The sequence below is a fragment of the Leucopleurus acutus genome (genome assembly GCF_964270905.1).
Source record: "Leucopleurus acutus genome assembly, chromosome: 5".
NCBI classification, from domain to species: Eukaryota; Metazoa; Chordata; class Mammalia; order Artiodactyla; family Delphinidae; genus Leucopleurus; species Leucopleurus acutus.
Window position 1 is genome coordinate 7861184 of NC_139147.1, and position 18132 is coordinate 7879315.

General features: G+C 37.0%; 1 protein-coding gene across 5 annotated transcripts in view; it reads right to left on the bottom strand.

The window, feature by feature from the left end:
* The window catches only part of DYRK1A (dual specificity tyrosine phosphorylation regulated kinase 1A), a 143795-nt gene that overhangs the window by 24222 nt on the left and 101441 nt on the right, over positions 1 to 18132 (bottom strand). For 3 of the 5 annotated variants that reach the window (XM_082840112.1, XM_082840111.1, XM_082840109.1), the window contains 5 exons: positions 17028 to 17224; positions 10756 to 10875; positions 7804 to 7992; positions 4265 to 4412; positions 22 to 308 (listed from right to left, as the gene is read on the bottom strand). In XM_082840112.1, the coding sequence (XP_082696238.1) occupies positions 22 to 308; positions 4265 to 4412; positions 7804 to 7992; positions 10756 to 10875; positions 17028 to 17147 (864 nt within the window). In that variant the 5' untranslated portion in view covers positions 17148 to 17224. Of the gene's footprint in view, positions 1 to 21; positions 309 to 4264; positions 4413 to 7803; positions 7993 to 10616; positions 10633 to 10755; positions 10876 to 17027; positions 17225 to 18132 lie in introns of those variants that run through there. The other 2 variants (XM_082840110.1, XM_082840113.1) reach the window with 2 other exon arrangements.

The window sequence follows — 18132 nt, forward strand, 5'->3', positions numbered from 1 at the left end:
CAAGTCCTGAAATATACTTACCCTCTGCCCCAGCTGACAAGAACTGCCAAAGTCAACAATCTTGATTGCACTGCGTTTGGGGTTACAAAGAAGGATATTCTCAGGTTTTAGGTCACAGTGAATGATACTAAGTTCTGGAGTCGCAAGGAAAAGCAGTGCAGTGCACATTTGCTGTGCAAACTTTCGTGTTAGGTTCAAAGAGACACCTCGAAAATTGGTGTTCCTCAACAAGTCATAGAGGTTGTAGGACAGCATTTCAAAAACTAAACAGAGGTGGTTTCGAAACATAAAGTGGCGTTTTAAATGCACTGAAAGAGAAAAAAGTTTCATTTTAAATTATACATACCAATAAAATGAGAATAACATGCACATGAACTCTCCAACAATCTGTAACATGACAATGTCAAATGCAGAGTGAAAATCAAGTTAAAATCTGGAGATCAGCATTCTGCACTAAACAGCACATTCTTTAATCAGTTAAGAATATCTAAATTGTTCATCTGCTGAATTAATATATTAGTGTATAGTGTCTGCCAATATGCAATATAATGCAAGAAGTACCACCAAAATGCCTTGCTTAAAAAAAAATTAAGTCAGGTATGAAAACGCAAGTAGCAAACTGACAAAGAGTATTGAGAATACTTTGATAATTTTATCGTCACCGGTAAGAGAAAACACGTTGTACTCCCTGAAAGCCCTACCTCACAACTTCATCTAAGCTCCATCCACTGGGATGTCCAGCTTGTGACGATGCTGTACTTGGCAGCCCTCTCTGGGAAGGCTTTGATACACATACACAATCTGCTTTGCTGAGCCTTAGATTTCACTAGTAATTTTCTGAAACATTTGTCAAAGGAAGACAGATTTTTTTTTTCTTTTGGGCAAATACAGCAAAGGCTCAAAAATCACATTGTAAGGTACTAGAGTTCATAATCAAGGCATCTGATTATGTTCATCAAACTGGTACACAGGACATCCTGTCCAAGACTGAAGGTTTGGGAAAACTTCAAAATAAAGCTCACTCACAAGAAATTGTGAGTAGGCTTATGAATGGGGAAAGTCTAATAGAATACATTACTTGGTATCACTACTGATCCTCTAAAAAGGCTTAATCGTCGACAAACTGCTTCGAAAAGTTGTGCTTTAAGTATTAACACTGACTTCACATCAGATGAAGTCATTCAATAAAGTAAAGAACTGCCCTTCAGTATAAAAATTCTTACACACACCAAACTGAGCACCTATAACTCAACTGGAACGACATAAAACAACCATTTGTCAAGGCTACCTTCATTTTGGTCTTTTAGTATCATTTAAAACAGAGGTTTCTCTACAGATTTATCTGGAATAACTAGGACAGTATTCAATGCCTGGTCCCTGAGAAAGGGGATACATTGTGTTGTCCTGGTAGGAGCCCTGAACTGTCTCCCTGGAAGCACTGCATGTCAATATAGCTTTTAGATCATTCCTGATACACGTGATCTAAAATTAGGATAAATAACACAACTACTACATGGCTCTATAGGAGTCCATAGTACAACTCAACTCTCACCAACAGTTACATAAGAATGTATAACATCTGTTCTTAATCACTGAGTTCATAGGTTTAAAATTAAGAACATAGCTCCATGTGACATAAGACACCCCAGAGACATGGTCCAAACAAGAGTTCTGACCTGGTTAAGCAGCAGCCGCAAAAGGAATGCAAAAGGTAACTGATGTCAGAATTCAAACGTGATTATGACAATCCCTCTAAGAAGCTGTGATTAGAATATTCTTCCAATGGAAGATCAATCCACTCAATTCCACTAATTCATCATTCATTTACTAAGTATCTATAATGTGCTGAGCACTAAAGACACTATCAAAGAAAGCTCAAACACAAGTATATACATTCAGTTTTTTTAAACTGAACTTTGGGGAGAACAGACGGTTGGCAAGACTTTGTTCTACACTTAAACTGAATGCTCTTTTAACTAGACCGTGGCAGGTACCAAATAATCCAGATAAGAAATTATGCTATGTGGTTAAAAAAAAGTAAGAGTTTTTAGAAGTTCAAAGACTTAAAGACTATACAACTCATGAGACTAAATTATATTGATCAAAATCACTTCAAAATTAAGTTATTTACGTTATAAAAGAGCAATACAACTTCCAGACACCTTAAATTTAATGTACCAACTCTACTGCCATGGCTGTGTCTAAATCTAAAGTTCTTTTTGCTTGTTTTCCAATATAGAAACTCAGTTTCTTAAGACACTGTGCATGAATTCACCTTCTTCCTAAATAAGAACCTTTAAAAACAAAAAAAACTCATCCAAAAGAATATCTGTAATAACTGATGCAATTAATGATCATTAAAGTCAGTTTATTAGAAACAAAAATGACAGCCATTATTATAACATAACCAAGTAGCTAACATTTCGTGTTTTCTTTCAACAAGGCAGAAATAAATTGTTGTAGTAATGCTATCAACGTTTTCTCTACTACTTAAGCAAAAATTCAAAATAAAACAAGAGTGAGAAAGAAGAAAAAGGGAGGTATGTTTAGAGACTGTAAGTCTAAGGACTGCATCCTTAGAATGTCCTTCTTGGCCTCCTAAGCCCCTTGAACGGAAATGTGCTCACCTTACACTAAGTTGTAACTGAAAGTGAACAGCAAACATGCAGTAAGTGTGAAAAGACTTGAAATACAAATGTTATTACTGTGGGTTTTATCAGACATCTACAGAGAAGGCACTAAGGAAAAAAAATTAATAGTATAAGCTCATTTTATTGCAACAATGAGGAAGGAAGGGTGTTTCATAAATGAAATTTAATCTGAATATGTGAACCTTACATCTTTACACATCAATTTTTTTGTTCCTGTTATTTTGGGGGGACTAAAGAACCATACTGCCCTCCCTTCATTTCTTTTTTTTTTAAAAATAAATTTATTTATTTTTGGCTGTGTTGGGTTCTTCGTTGCTGCGCGCCGGATTTTTCTCTAGTTGTGGAGAGCAGGGGCCACCCTTTGTTGCGATGCATGGGCTTCTCATTACTGTGGCTTTCCTTGCTGCGGAGCATGGGCCCTAGGCACACATGCTTCAGCAGTTACAGTATGCGGGCTCAGTAGTTGTGACTCACGGGCTCTAGAGCACAGGTTCAGTAGTTTTGGCGCACGGGCTTAGTCGCTCCGCGGCATGTGGGATCTTCCCGGACCAGGGCTTGAACCCGGGTCCCCTGCATCGGCAGGCGGATTCTCAACTACTGTGCCATCAGGGAAGCCCTCTCCTCATTTCTTAAAAAGGAGTTTGCTAATAAAACTTAACCTCATATGTTTTTCAGGTAAAGTTAGCATTTCTGAAGGTGAGCTGCTAATACATGCCTATAAAACAGTCTGTAATTAATTGACCCTAAGGTCTCTATCTTAAAATTGACATCATTTTGTGTTTACAGTTGGCAGCAAATTGTTTCTTGGTGGCACATAAAATTATGGTGTCTTAGATTTGATTAAGAATAGTATTAAAGAATGTATAATCAGAAGATGTTTTATCCATATATCAATTGGCCCTAGACTTAACTATTTTCATAATTCTTCTGTCTCCTCTTTTTGTATTCAGAAGAAACACCATACGACAATGAAATAAACACAAGCTCTGGAGTTAGGCAGAGGTAGGTTCAGACCCTAGCTCCAAGAGCCCTGGGACCTTGGGTATGTTACTCTTTGTACAAACTACCTGTAATATAAGGATTTACCACCTTCCTTTCAGGACTGCTATGGTTACAGATGATGGAAGAAAACCACAAGGAATATGGTAGTAGTTCAAGAAATGTTGGCTATTATTTCTTGAGGAAGAACCTGAGATCTTGGCTCAGACATTCCAAAAATGGTTCTGTAACCATTAACAACATATTAGCTCACTTCTAACTTCTGAGCTATATTAGAAATGGTTAAAGTTAACACAAAGTGGCCTCTCTATATAAACATGCACCATTAAAGCAAACAAATGACACTTGTAAGTTTGAAAAACAAAAAACAACAACAAAAAAAGACACTATTCTCATTTGTTTTTATACTATATACCACCTAGAATGCACGTACCCGAAGATGTAAAATATTACTGCCAGATCAAGTAACGTGTATAAATCCATGCCCTCCAACAGAAATAACTGAATTTTTACCCAATCACTAAGATAAAATCAACATATATTCATACAAAAATAACTCAAATTTGTGGTCTGGGTTAGGGCACACTGCTTTCTTTGCCTGTTTGTTTGTTTACCTATGTAGTATTTCATTTCAGTGTCATGTTTGTTCATGAGCTCAAGAAGTCGCACTTCTATCTGGGCTTGATTCAGAAAAGCCTTCTTGTTCTTTATTATTTTAATGGCGACCCATTCTTGCTCCACACGATCATACGCCTTTACAACCTAAAAGAGAAAAAAGACAGATGATACCTATTTCATTAATGAACAATTTAACAACAGTTTACAGTTCAGCTTAATTGTACATTTATCTAATTCCCCTTTTTCTGACCTTCCTAATTAAAAGAGATCCTATTCGTTTCCATTCAACAGCATCCATTTACTACTTTATTGTCACTTTAAGTCATTTTTCAAATGGATTTCTTCTAAACATCCACAAAATAGATAACTTTCTTAAAATCAGATTAACTATTTTCCTCCTTCAGAAATAAATTATGAATCTTGACAAGTGCTTTGGGGTTTTTTTACCTTTCTTACTAAATAACATTATAAAACAATTCTTCTAACTATTCTTTTAGTAAGAGAAAAACCTGGTTTAAATCCCAAGCATATGTGTGAGATACTTAAAAGGTTCTAAGTCATCTGAAAAATGTAGATAACTTTCTAAATGTGACTTAGATTTTCACAGATAAAAACTTAGGCATATCAGAAGAATTAGTTTACAGTTATTCAATTTAAAAAATATCAAAAACAAATAACCAGGAAAAAAGTTTAAAATGCCATAATTAGGGGATTTTGAGTTTTAAAATGAGAAGGAAACTGAAACATTCATGTGCAAATCACCATGCATACCTCTCATTTAAAATTTTACTCATTTAAAACAAGTTTCACACTATTAATAAATTTATACAAAAATCAGGAAATACACAGATAAAACTGTATCTCTACAAATCAGAAACTGCTATAAGTGATTAAATATTATATTTATAATATTACAAATAGTCTGAATAGATAATAGTTTTAGATACATTTTCTAGCATATTCAGAAAGTACAGAGATGCAGGTAGAACTCCAAGTGATTCCAATGTGTTGGCTGAGTACCACTGGATTAGAGGAAGAGAATGGAACGCATGGTCCAAGATCACATCAGTCAAGGTTACTGTCAATCATAGATCATAAATCGTTCAGCTGAAATCAAACTTGGAATGAAACGTGCAGTATCTCTGGTTTCACCCAATTCTAAAAAAATACTATCTATTGTCTTTTAAATCAGAGGCGACCCATGTAAACATCTGACCAAGTGCTTCTGATATTCTTCTGTTTCACTGACGATATTGACTGTACCAAGAGTTGCAGTTCAGTGCCCAGATCCTAACGGTCTCCAGGACAAAGGCCACTAACATGGACTCAACTATTTACTGACTTAGCAAATAGTTAACTTGCTCAGTGCTAAAGCCATGATCTGCAACCCCGAATATCACACATTCAGTAGGGTGTTTTCAAAAATACCCACGCCCAGAATCCAGTCACAGAGACTCTGATTTAACTGCTTGGAGCCTAAGTATCCATCCTCCCCTCCCCACCCCACCCCCAATCCCCAAAGCTCCCTGGAGACTTTCAAAGTGCAATCAGGATTGATGACCACTGGCTTAAGAAATGAAGGAGCTGCTTCTCTGACAAGGATCTGGCAGAGGATTTAGAGGACGTCTGACCAAGTCGGTAAGGAAGACTTTATCTGGTGAGTGACAGGTCCTGACCCTGAACACACCTCAGCCTAGGAGAAAGGCATCAGTCAGTCTGATCTGGTAAAATGGATTTTGATGTCAAATAGGCCTATGTTTTCACAGGTTTACTATGCTGACTTGCTCTTAGGAATCAGAGTATGAGAAAATTAAAGGGGAGGGGGAAAGATCACAGTGAGCTCAAAGACTGAGTATTTAAGGAAAACTAAGTTTAGAGAACAGGCCATACAGCCACAGTTTTCATGGTGGACATCACAGAAGTTTGAAAAGCGTCCTGTTGAGAGCAACTGCCTAAACGCTGGTGTGATTTTGAAGGTGGACATGACAATCACTCTATCCAGGGTGTTCACGGCCTTACTTAAAAGGTAGAGGCCTCAGAAACGCCTTTCCTTAAAAAGCTCTCAAAGAGAAGCAGAAGCTGCTTCTGACAAAAAGTAATCCTTTCTTAAAGAGGGACTCCCCACACACTGAGAATCCCCTGACTCAGGAGAAAAAGAGGTTACAAATCAAGGGGAAAGGCCCTGAATTACGTATAATTACAAAAATTCTGTGAAATCATGGACAGGGGCAAATGTATTATACATGGGACACCAGGGCCTGGTAGAGCCACACCAGAGTCAGGGGTCTTCTAAGAAGCTTGTTCATATTTCCCTATAGGTTTAATAGCTTGATCTGTCTGGGTCTAGAGCTGTAGCTGCTACTGGCCTGTAGTATACTTTTTGTCCTAAGCATGATTAGACTGACACATGATGAATTTTTCCTCACAGGTTGAAAAGAGGCATGCTTTGCTTTCACTCAGGGCAGGAACAGGTAAGTAAGAGTGTATGCAGGTTCCATAGTTTTAGACAAACCAAAAACAACCTCCAAAATCCAAAATATTGTCCAAGTCAAAAGAAGTATTTGGATTAGAAGTTATTATAGTAACTGACTTGCTGCACAAAAGCTACGAGGCAAAGGAGGCTGGGATTAACAGTAAATCATACCTCAAACAAAAAGGCTCTGTGACTTGATGAGATAACATAGGGAGATTTACACATGGGAACAGCTGGGGGATCCACTGCCAGAGAAAAGCTTTTTAAAAGTGCAAGGAAGAAGGTCTGACAGCTCTTAGTCTGGGCACAGCTGATGTAAGAGGCTAATGTAGTTAGGGTTTGTGCTTTGTATTGGGATAGGGTGGGCAAGTGAGGAGAAGAGAGCTGTGGGTGGAGAGAAGAGACTAGGAACGAACAAAAAACCAGGTCCACTGGAGTTCCTCCCTCACTCTTCCGGGTAGAAGCGGCCTGAACGACCCCACCCATCGGAACAATGCCAATCACAATATTAGCAACGCTGATGCCATGAGGACTTAAGAGGAGACCCTGGAGACCCTCTGCCCATTTAGAGGCCTGACGGAGCTAGAAGAGGAGCTGAGGAAAAACTTAGGGCACAGCCCCTGGTGTCCCAAGTCTCCAAAGAAGCGAGAGGACATGTGCTGTGCCAGCTGAAAATGGTAATTTTGTTCTCTGTGAGGAGGAGTATCCGACAGGAAGGTAATTATCTCTCTCATACATAACGACGAACCATCCAGAGACTAAAAACCCCACATGAAAGAGGCAATACTGTCTATTAGTGATTAAAATCAACCACTTAGTATTAGTAAAATAACTACTTGATAGCTATAGAAAGTTTTTTTTTTAAAAGTCTAATGGAGTTTTTATAGCTGATGCAGTTTTCTTACCTTTACAGAAAACTATAATAACCCAAATACTTACATATCCGTTGTTTAGATCTATTTGCAAATATTAAAAGTGTACTACTGAGAAAAGGCTATAGTAACATGATTCACTAAGAAGTTCTTTCTAATTTAGGAAATTCAGCATCTTCCATTAAATTACCTGTCCAAAGGAACCTTTGCCTATCAAGGAGTCAATTTCGTAACGATCCATCCACTTTTCTCCGTTTTTTACAATATAATCATAGTTATCATCATCATAACCATCATTGTAAACCTTCCGCTCCTTCTTATGACTAGAATCGTCTCCCTGGCCCTGCTGGTGTCTTCGCTTCTTTTTTGCATAGTAAACCTGAAATGAGGAAATAGTGTTAGCTGTGCAATGAAAAATTATTGGGGACGGGGAGCAGTGAGGGCACCATATGTCGAGTACATACAAGACACATCTGCTATCAGTAGGAAACTGATGAATTTTTATTCTTTATAACACACACAAAAATGAAATAAATAATTTTCTATAGTTGCTACTGGAATTACAGAATAACACTGATATATAACAAATGAAAAATATCTACAGTAAAATTCACTTTAGAATTATACTGTTTATACATTTTTTAAATAGGAGATGTTACATGACCACGCCAAAGTCTCCCACTCAAGAAGAGTAACAGGACCTGATTCATATTTATTTTCTAAACTAAGGTATAATTTATATACAGTGAGATGGTATAGATCTTAGAGAAATGCAAATCAAAACCACAATGAGGTATCACCTCCCACCATCATCAAAATGGCCATCATCAGAAAATCTACAAACAGCAAATGCTGGAGTGGGTGTGGAGAAAAGGGAACCCTCTTGCACTGTTGGTTGGGAATGTAAACTGATACAGCCACTATGGAGGACAGTATGTAGGTTCCTTAGAAAACTAAAAATAGAACTACCATATGACCCAGCAATCCCACTACTGGGCATATACCCAGAGAAAACCATAATTCAAGAAGACACATGCACCCCAATGTTCACTGCAGCACTATTTACAATAGCCAGGTCATGGAAGCAACCTAAATGCCCATCGACAGACAAATGGATAAAGATGACGTGGCACATATATACAATGGAATATTACTCAGCCATAAAAAGGAACAAAGTTGGGTCATTTGTAGGGACGTGGATGGACCTAGAGACTGTCACGCAGAGTGAAGAAAGTCAGAAAGAGAAAAACAAATACTGTATATTAACGCATATTTGTGGAACCTAGAAAAATGGTACAGATGAACCAGTTTGCAGGGCAGAAACAGACACAGATGTAGAGAACAAACGTATGGACACCAAGGGGGGAAAGCGGCGGGGGGTGGGGGTGGGGGTGGTGGGATGAATTGGGCTATTGGGGCTGACAATGTATACACTGATGTGTATAAAATGGATGACTAAAAAGAACCTGCTGTATAAAAAAATAAATAAAATTCAAAAATTCAAAAAAAAAGTGTATAATATGAAGGACTTTGGGGAAAATGTATACGCTGATGTAATCAACATATGCTAAACAAAATAAAGAACATTTTCATCCTCCTTATATTCGAGTTCCCTCATGCCCCCTTCTAGTCAATCCCAATTTTATATTTGATCCTAGAGCAAAAGATTTTAAAAATGAAAGTTTAAATGTATAATATATGAACTGATGTTTTGCTAATATAAAAAGGGCCTCTGAGACATGCCTAGTTCTTAAGCCTGTAAAAACATATTAATGAAAAACAGCCATGCCCCTCCCCCCCCCCACTAAAGGCCGTAAACCTTATGGTTGGTCACAGATTCAGTTATTTTCCTTGTATCTGTTTTTCTTATAAAGTAGTTTCTAAGACTAGTAAAAAATAATAGGTGGACTAGGCAACAGTCCAGGTAACTGGTAACTAACTTTCAGGAAATTATAAATTACATTGCACAGAGCAACATCAGAAAAACTAGTTTACAAGGTGGCAAAACAGTTAAAAACAAGCTTTAACAAAGCTACTGTTAACAGTTTAACAATTTATCAGATATTAGCAAACTGACATTAATCAATTGTTAACAACAATTTATCAGATATTTTCAGATGACCAAAAGCTAGTTTGGAACATCTTTTATAACATATAAATTGTATACAAAATCCAACTTAGAAATGCTCCTCATTGAGTTCACTTCAATTTTATCCTGCCACATTGCCACAATAATATAATACTGACATTAAAACAGCATCAAACTGCTATAAAATTTATACACACATAAGAACATCTTTTTAGTTAAATGGCTCTAAAGCTGGTAGAAGATAAGTCTTTAACGTGAAAGGATGTAAGGCCCCATTGCAAAAGGAAAGAAAGCATAGGGTGTCCACCCTTCTCCAAAAAAGCTCATTTAATAATTCATTACAGAGCTAGAGTTGGGATTAGAAGCAAGTAACAACCAAGCCAAAGGTCTAAAACACCAGAAAAATAAGTTTTGAAAGCCAAGAGTCAAGTTGAAAGGTGAGTAATTCAAAGGGCTGTCCATGTTTTTTATCCTACTTACTTCCACCAAAAAGGCTTTCGGATATCTTACAATGAAAAAGATACAGATAAAAGAACACACATTAATTTAAAAAGAAAACTTTAAACTACATAAATATAGATAGATCAGACAGACTAGAGCAAATGCCTGTTAACTGGGCATTAAATACATCTCAGAGCTTCCTGACATCCATGGTAAAAGTAGAAACAGATATGTAAAAACTTAAGCAAAATTCCGTAACATTTTCATACTTTTATATTATCATTATTACCTTCCTTTCCCCTGAAGTTTTGGAGACGAGATTATTATAAAAATGACAACTCAGTATATATTAAATATAACTTTAAAAAGAAGGGAAGTTATCCACAATTATCTTAACTTTTTGCAGTCCTTGTTAATATATCTTATTTGTTTTACACAATTATAATTTTATTATCTATAAATCACTAACTTACCAGTCTTCATGATAATCATCAATATGACAATCCTTGGGAGTTAAAAATAATTTTAGTATGCTTAAATATGCTACAAAATAACTTTTTTCCCTTGCTCTATTGCAAAATAGATGCTGTTATAACAAATCAATAGTCTTACCTCATTAATATGCTTATATGTTTTGATCAAGTCAACAGAAAGTTTTCTCAGGGGAGCAGTAGCTGGATCACGGAAGGTTTGGGGCATCCGCCTCTGTAACATGACAATATCAGGCATCACCTTAAATAGACAGAAAAGACTAGCACTTTAACTATACTGTACTGGTATGAATTCCCTCTTCTGTAACCTGTGTATACGTATTTAAAAAAGAAAAAAAAAAAGACATCTACGTTAGAATAGTATACATGCTCTCTTGGTCATATCTCTTTCATCCGGAATCCACTGAAGACAACCACTGGAACAAATAAACGGAATTAGAAGATAATATGCCCAGTTACCAAGGCTTCAATTTTGTTCCCCAAATTCAACAAGAGGAATACAGATATACCCCTGGTCCAGGAGACATGCATGATGCTGCCCAAGAGGGCTTCTCCACCATACAATTAGCCTAAGGAAAAATTTCTTCTAAATTATTCCTAAAGCTTGACCTGGTTCACAACAGGCAGATGAAGACTAACCCACCTTTCAGCTTCCTAACACAGGACTTTAAGACCCAGTTGGCACCACGAGGCAAGCTGTTCGTGGAGCAGAGATGGAGCTTGGTGCTGCAGAACTGCAGCTCCTAACAACCCCAGACCCTGCCCTCTGACCAGCACCTGTAAGCGAGGCTGAAATCTTCACTCACTTCTTTAACATGACTAAGTAAAACATGCCCTCTACCTTAACACATCCGACCTCACCCTCCACATTCCCTGTGCCCCCAGCCAGCAGCACTTTTCGGCACCTGACGTACTGGTATACATTTACTCATTTACTGGTTCTAGTTTTTTCTCCTTCTCCTTCCACTACAAGGAAAACTCCATATGGGGCAGGGATTCTTTTCTTCAATGTTGTATTCCCTTTGCCTAAAACATAGCAGGCATAGTGCCTGAAACACAGTAGGTACTTAATAAGTATTTGTTGAATAAACAAGTGAAGCCATAATACCAATATCCCTACCTATGATTACACTAGGAGCTGACCACAAATAAGTTCCAGAGAACACCTTAAAGCTAATGAAACTTTCTTTTAAAAAACTCATTTCAACCATACTCCCACCCCAAAACTAACCCATGTCTCCTTCATCGTCCAATAAGCAGTCAGGGTTCAACTGTGAGCTTCCTGCTAGACGGGGGATAAAGCAGGAAACACAAACGTCCTCCAAACATAAATACGCCCAGGAATGCTGCAACTAGCACACTAATGATCCTGCATGGCTGCTCTCGCCCCACTCCTCAAGCCTCAGCAAAGGAGTTCCCAGAGGGGCTTCTTGCAAGCAACAGATCCTCAAAACCAATTAATGACATCAAGGTACCTTCAGTCACTACGCTAGTCATCCTTGAGCTCCTGTCTAGCTCTCCCGCAGACATTTACACCAGCAAAACAACTGAGCCAGAAGCCCCTGATGCAGCCCCTTCCAAAGGCACTGTGGTCAGTCAATCTGAGGGGCAGAGAGACAGAAAAGACATCATACTAAGGCCTCACAGAAATGTCTGGAGTCTTGGGAAAATTAACCAAGTTAACCCACAGTAACAAAAAAAGAAGACAGAAGGGTTGTAAGGACAGAACAGAAAAGAATCCCCATCCCTGTGGTATGAAAAGATGGTGTTACCTAGTTACAGTTACCTAGCTGTACTCTCTCTCCCTCTCTTTATTCTATGAAAGAAGTGGAAATTTGAGCCAAATTTGAGGATTATAACCTGGGAATAGCAACTCAGCTCCGAGAACTGTTCCGACCCTGCACTTTCTCTTAAACTGGTATTAACATTAGTTTCTTCTGAATCTATACTCAAACTCTAAAAAGTTGTTATCCGGATGGCAAATTCGCTGAATTACTGAATTAAGTTAATAATTATTACCTCTTCCCATGATCCTCTCCTTCTTAAAGTTCCAAATAAGGTTTAAGGGAAAAAAAACCTTCAATGATTATAACTATTTGTCTGAAAATATAGTAAGACTTAATAATATCACCTGAATTAATTTATTAAATATATATAGTTTTATTTTTCTAAATATGAACAGGTACAGTTAAGTTCACAGAATATTTGGTTCTTATACCTGTCCTTGGAGACTTAATTGAATGAATAGACAATATCAGTAATAAGCATGTCAAATACTTTTATGTGAATGAATGCTATAAGCATTTAAGGTAATGAAAGAGGTTTCTCTTAATGTATTTCCTTTTTTTATTTTTTAAGACCCTGACCGTTTTCAAGCAGGTAACGTACTTGGCAAGACCATTCTTGGACTATTGGAGTGTAGCCTCACTGTGAGGTTTCACGAAATCTGAACCAGTGAAATACTTGTTTACCTTTGCCACAAGAGTTGATAGAAGGTATAACTACTGCTAGAAACAACTGAATTACTTAAGTAGTTAATAATAAAATAATAATTATAGCAGCAAATATTTGCTATACACTATGCTTTGAGTATGCAGATTTTTACTCTCTCATGTAATCCTCTCAACAATCTCATGAGAATAAGTAACGTAAGTTCCTGTCACTATTTTACAAATGAGAAATCTGAGTCTCTGATGTAAAGTTACTTGACCAAGGTCTTGGAGCCAGTAAATAACAGAGATGAGAAGTGAGGCAGTCTCCCACCTAAGCCTATGATCTGAACCACAGCACTGGGCCAGGAGCTCCCTGTTAATTTTAGGTCTCTCGTCTATCCTCTTGTTGAATCATTTTTAGGCTATTTGTTGGACAAAATAATTGAGTCATGCATAATAAACACCAATAAAATAAACATATGCATTTATTACAATTAATTATGTTCAAAACTGTAAATATGCTTTTTTAACTTGCCCACTTACAATTCCATTGGTATTTCAAACATTGGAAAAAATGTGACTAGTGCCTACATCTTTCCATGAGTAATTATGCTCGCTTAAAACACCAAAATCCCACGATCAAAAAAAAAATATTTAATGTACATAGGACATGCATGAAATTGGATATGAATGTAATTTTGCCTAACAATCTTTTTCTGCACTCAATATATGAGTGTGTGCTATGGCCTTGGCATGTCACACAATATTGCTAACCTCTTGCACAATTAGCCAAGCTACCTAAAAGGCCAAATCAATTAGCTAATTCTAAATACATTACTTTTCTTATATTCTTCTGGCAACAGAAGTTACTATTTCAGGGGCATCTGTATATATAAACCAGATGAATTCCACCTACAAAAAACTGGCCTTTAGATCAGGCTGTATTTCAGTGCTTCAGATAGTGCCTTGTGCAGGCTAGGCACTCAAAATATATGGAAAGAACAAATTAACTTCGACAAACTAAACGACTCTTCCTTCACAAACTTTCATTGTGATTTCCTGTTAGGCAACCAAACTTTCTGTTTCTCATTACTGTGGTGCCATAAGCACCAATCCAGAATTAGAAAATTAACTTGTCCAAATACACACTCAGTGACAAATCTATATACTAAGACTCAAGCCAGCCCTAAGCATTTGACACTCCGTCCACTTCCAACTTCTTATGGTCACACAGTCAGGAGAATGTAACATAGCAAGCTCCCTCCTTCCCTTCCGCAGCCAGGCAGAAGTCCCACAGCGTTCAGAGGACCCAGGGGCTCCCTGAGCCACTGCAGGTAGCCAGTCCCACCACGGCCTCCACACCGCCCTCAACGCCCTCGCTGAAAAGGCGAAGTTGTTGAGCTATTCTCCTGCCACCTCAGCCTTAAGGCTCCGGGAGCCAAAAAATGTCACATCCCCAACGCTCCTATCTCTTGACCTTTCTGTGTGATGATGACACAGATCACAAAGCCAAAAAAAAAAAAAAAAAAAAGGCAGTAGTTCACACCTCCTGCTTAGAGAAGTTACAAGAGCTAAAACAACCTTTTTTTCTTGAAAAGATTCCACAGTGTTAAGTACCAGGACTTTATTTAAAAATTGTTTTCTAGTTTAATAATACCTATTCCACCCATTTTATTTATGTTTACCTCATATTTTCATATATACAGTGGAGAATGAGAAACACCATGTCCTGCCATTCTTGCTATTTTGAGAGCTATTAATAAAGTTGAATAGCATATGTAACACATATCCAGAGTACATAGCTTAAGGACCATGAAAGGTACTGTGAAAACTGTTAACAGCCCAGAGAGACTCAGCATTCTGAACATCAATCATACTTTTCTACTTTTACTTTTACTTCATTTATCTTTTGAACAAAACTGTATTTAAATTCACATGAAACACACTCACTCAAGAAAGATTAACTACCAGAAATAAAACGTTATCTTCTTTCAATTTACTTGTACAATAAACCTTACTTAAAAGGCACTGGATAGGATGATTATGGAAACTGAATAAAGAAATTACAGCAGTTTAGAGCTAGAGAGTACTCTTCTGGAGGGTCTTGTCTAAGGTCTCAATCTTACATTCAAGGAACAGAGAGAAGGGTCCATGTGACCTGACTCAAGTCACACAACCAGATCATGAGTCAAGACCTGGAGCCCATGTCTTATGACCAGCAGACCACGCCACATCAGTGCACAGTTTCAGTGCTTTACACTTCAGTTATAAGTAAGCTTTTAATCTGACTGCCTTATTAAGGTTCCAAAATTTCTGGAGTTTGGCAGAAGTATCTGGCTGAATACTATTACTTAAAAGACAGTCTTTTTACATCATATGAATCTTTTAAAATATTTTACAGCTTACAATGGAAATACTAAGTAACTTATCTCTTATTTGAAAATAACCCTCAAATAAGATGTTAGCTGTATCTAAAAATAGGTACTTTGTTAACTAAATTATCTACTACAATAATACAAACATAAAATAACTTGAAAGGACTGGATTTTTTTCCTAGCCCTCCTTAGATGCCAGGTGTTATAACTGAAAAAGCACTGTATCTAAGAAGAAAGAAGCCTGGGCTGGGCCCCAGAGTCTACTGCCTACACACTTGGAGAAGTCACAAATGGGAGCTCAATCCCTTCAGCTGTAAAAACAGACTAAAAACAGACACCCTACCTGATAGGCTGCTTTTGAACAAGCGGGAAAATGAATCCAAACATACTGTTTCTTAAAAGTACAGTGCAAAGACTGTGCTAGTACTACTTTTTGGATGTCCAGAGAATTTTCTTCTGGTACACAAACACTTTCCAATTCTGACCAACTGCTCCAATTCTCAAACATACAACTTCTCCATTTACTGCATAAAACAAATTCTTATGTCCTGTCATAATTTATCTTACTATTTAACTGTGAATGTTATTCACGTTATATAATTTTATAAATGTAAAGTCAGTTCAACTATTCACAAGATCTTATTACAATACATACAAGGGTGTCCTCAAATAATGATGTTACTTAACTGTAGCCAATAGCTCATTAAAACCAGGTATTATTGAATTAGTGAAAACACATTTCCTTCAAATAATCCAGTATAAGAAATACTTTGAAATTTTCTGGTTTTGTTCATACTGAAAGACCTAAACAGTGACAAACCAAATTCCTGAGTACATGGAAAAACAGCCATTTTCAGCACTCATCACACACAGTCTCAGTGGAGAAAGAAACTTTACCACAACTATAGCTAGTAAAAAAAAAAAAAAAAAACTCCCGAAATCAAAAATCAACATGGTGGACGCAGTTAATTCAGGAAGATATTAAAAATACACACATACACACATGCACATGTGTATGTATATCAAGAGATTTCAGCATTTATTCACTTTACACTATCCGTCTTATGGAAAATTGCTGAATCTCTAGTCTGAATATTAGAATGAGCAGCATGATTAATTTATATTTTTTTAATTTTAAGGAGTTTCATATTTATTTTTATAAATGTGTACTAAAGTAGTTTATAACAGTGTAAAATCACCTCTTTAAGTTTCCTATAATGGAATCCGACTTATTTTCCTATAACTTATATTTTTCTACTTAACCGCCTTCCCATAAAAATAAGGTTTAAGTTTTTTTATTTTAACTAATATTCTTTAGAAGTAACTTTTCCCCCATCGCAGAATGAGAGACTGTGGTTATGATTTTAAGTGTTTTTCTAATTAAAGTGAAATACATAGAAAAAACCAACCAAAAAAACCAACAAACTTTTAAACACAAACTCCTTAATATCATATTCTGTCAACCCGGAATCCCATGTGACATGTAAACTGAAAACCATTAAGGCATTCTGCCTATTTACTATTTTACCATTTTAATGAATAAATTACCATCCCAACAAATCATTTCTGATACATCATAAACTTACCTGGTTAGTTAGAGGCTGCTGAATCTGGTCAGAATAAGATAAGGCAGAAACCTGTTGGTCACTTATGTTTGGCTGGCGACGGTCACTGTACTGATGTGAATGGGGCATCTGTCCAGCCATCTGAAGGCCAGCAGCATGGAATGAAAATGACGGTGCAAGCCGAACAGATGAAGGTTTGCATGCTGAAGTCTCTCCTCCTACGAGAAGATAATAAGTGAGGTTTAAAGGATGCATTCATATCCCAATGTTTGTATCTTTTGACTTATCTGATAGTTCTTTAAATAAGGACTTTAGGATGTACAATAATATTAAAAACCTTTAAAACTGCAAACAAGGGTATGACACTCAACACACTGTTGTACAATAAACGGTATAAAATATAATAGTGATTAAAATCTACAAGTCTGTTTTAAGAGAAAATCGTAAGTAAATCTTTTTGTAAAGCAATAGAAACAACCTTTCATACTTATTTTTACATGAGATTTGCATCCATTGAGAACCACAAGTTGCAAAAGTAATCTCTGAATTCCTGCAAAGGGCCTGTCCAATGGATCAGCTCTTCAAAAATCAATTCAAAGGAAAACTGCTGAGATGCCACTTTGTCAGGTGTATGGCAATCAACAGCCCTAGCATCCCCCAAACCAGGTGAAAAATGTGTCCTAATGGTGCTCACCACTGACACAGGTAATTAAAAGTTGAGCGCACAATACATGGAAACAAATTCACAGGCTGCTGTATTCCTCTGGACTCTTCTGACACAGTCCTAAGAGAGCCCAGACCAGGCAAGCTTGCCACAAAAACGAACAATCAATTATTATCCCACAGGTAGGCTGGGACCATGGTCATGATTTTCATAGTAGAAATGGAAAATTAACATTTTGGTCCTAAAAGTATTTGGTAGCTAGCTAATAAAAGTTAATTTTTCTTTAGGAAAAGAAAAAGACTTTTCTTCTTATATTCAACCAAATCTGCAAATTTGCAATCACAGACTAAAGCCAGAAAACAAAGCACAAAACCCTGGTCAACCAACACTGGCCCAGCATACATGTGCCTGTCTTCCTGAGTAAACCAGCAAACTCTCACCACACAACACACTACACTGTTC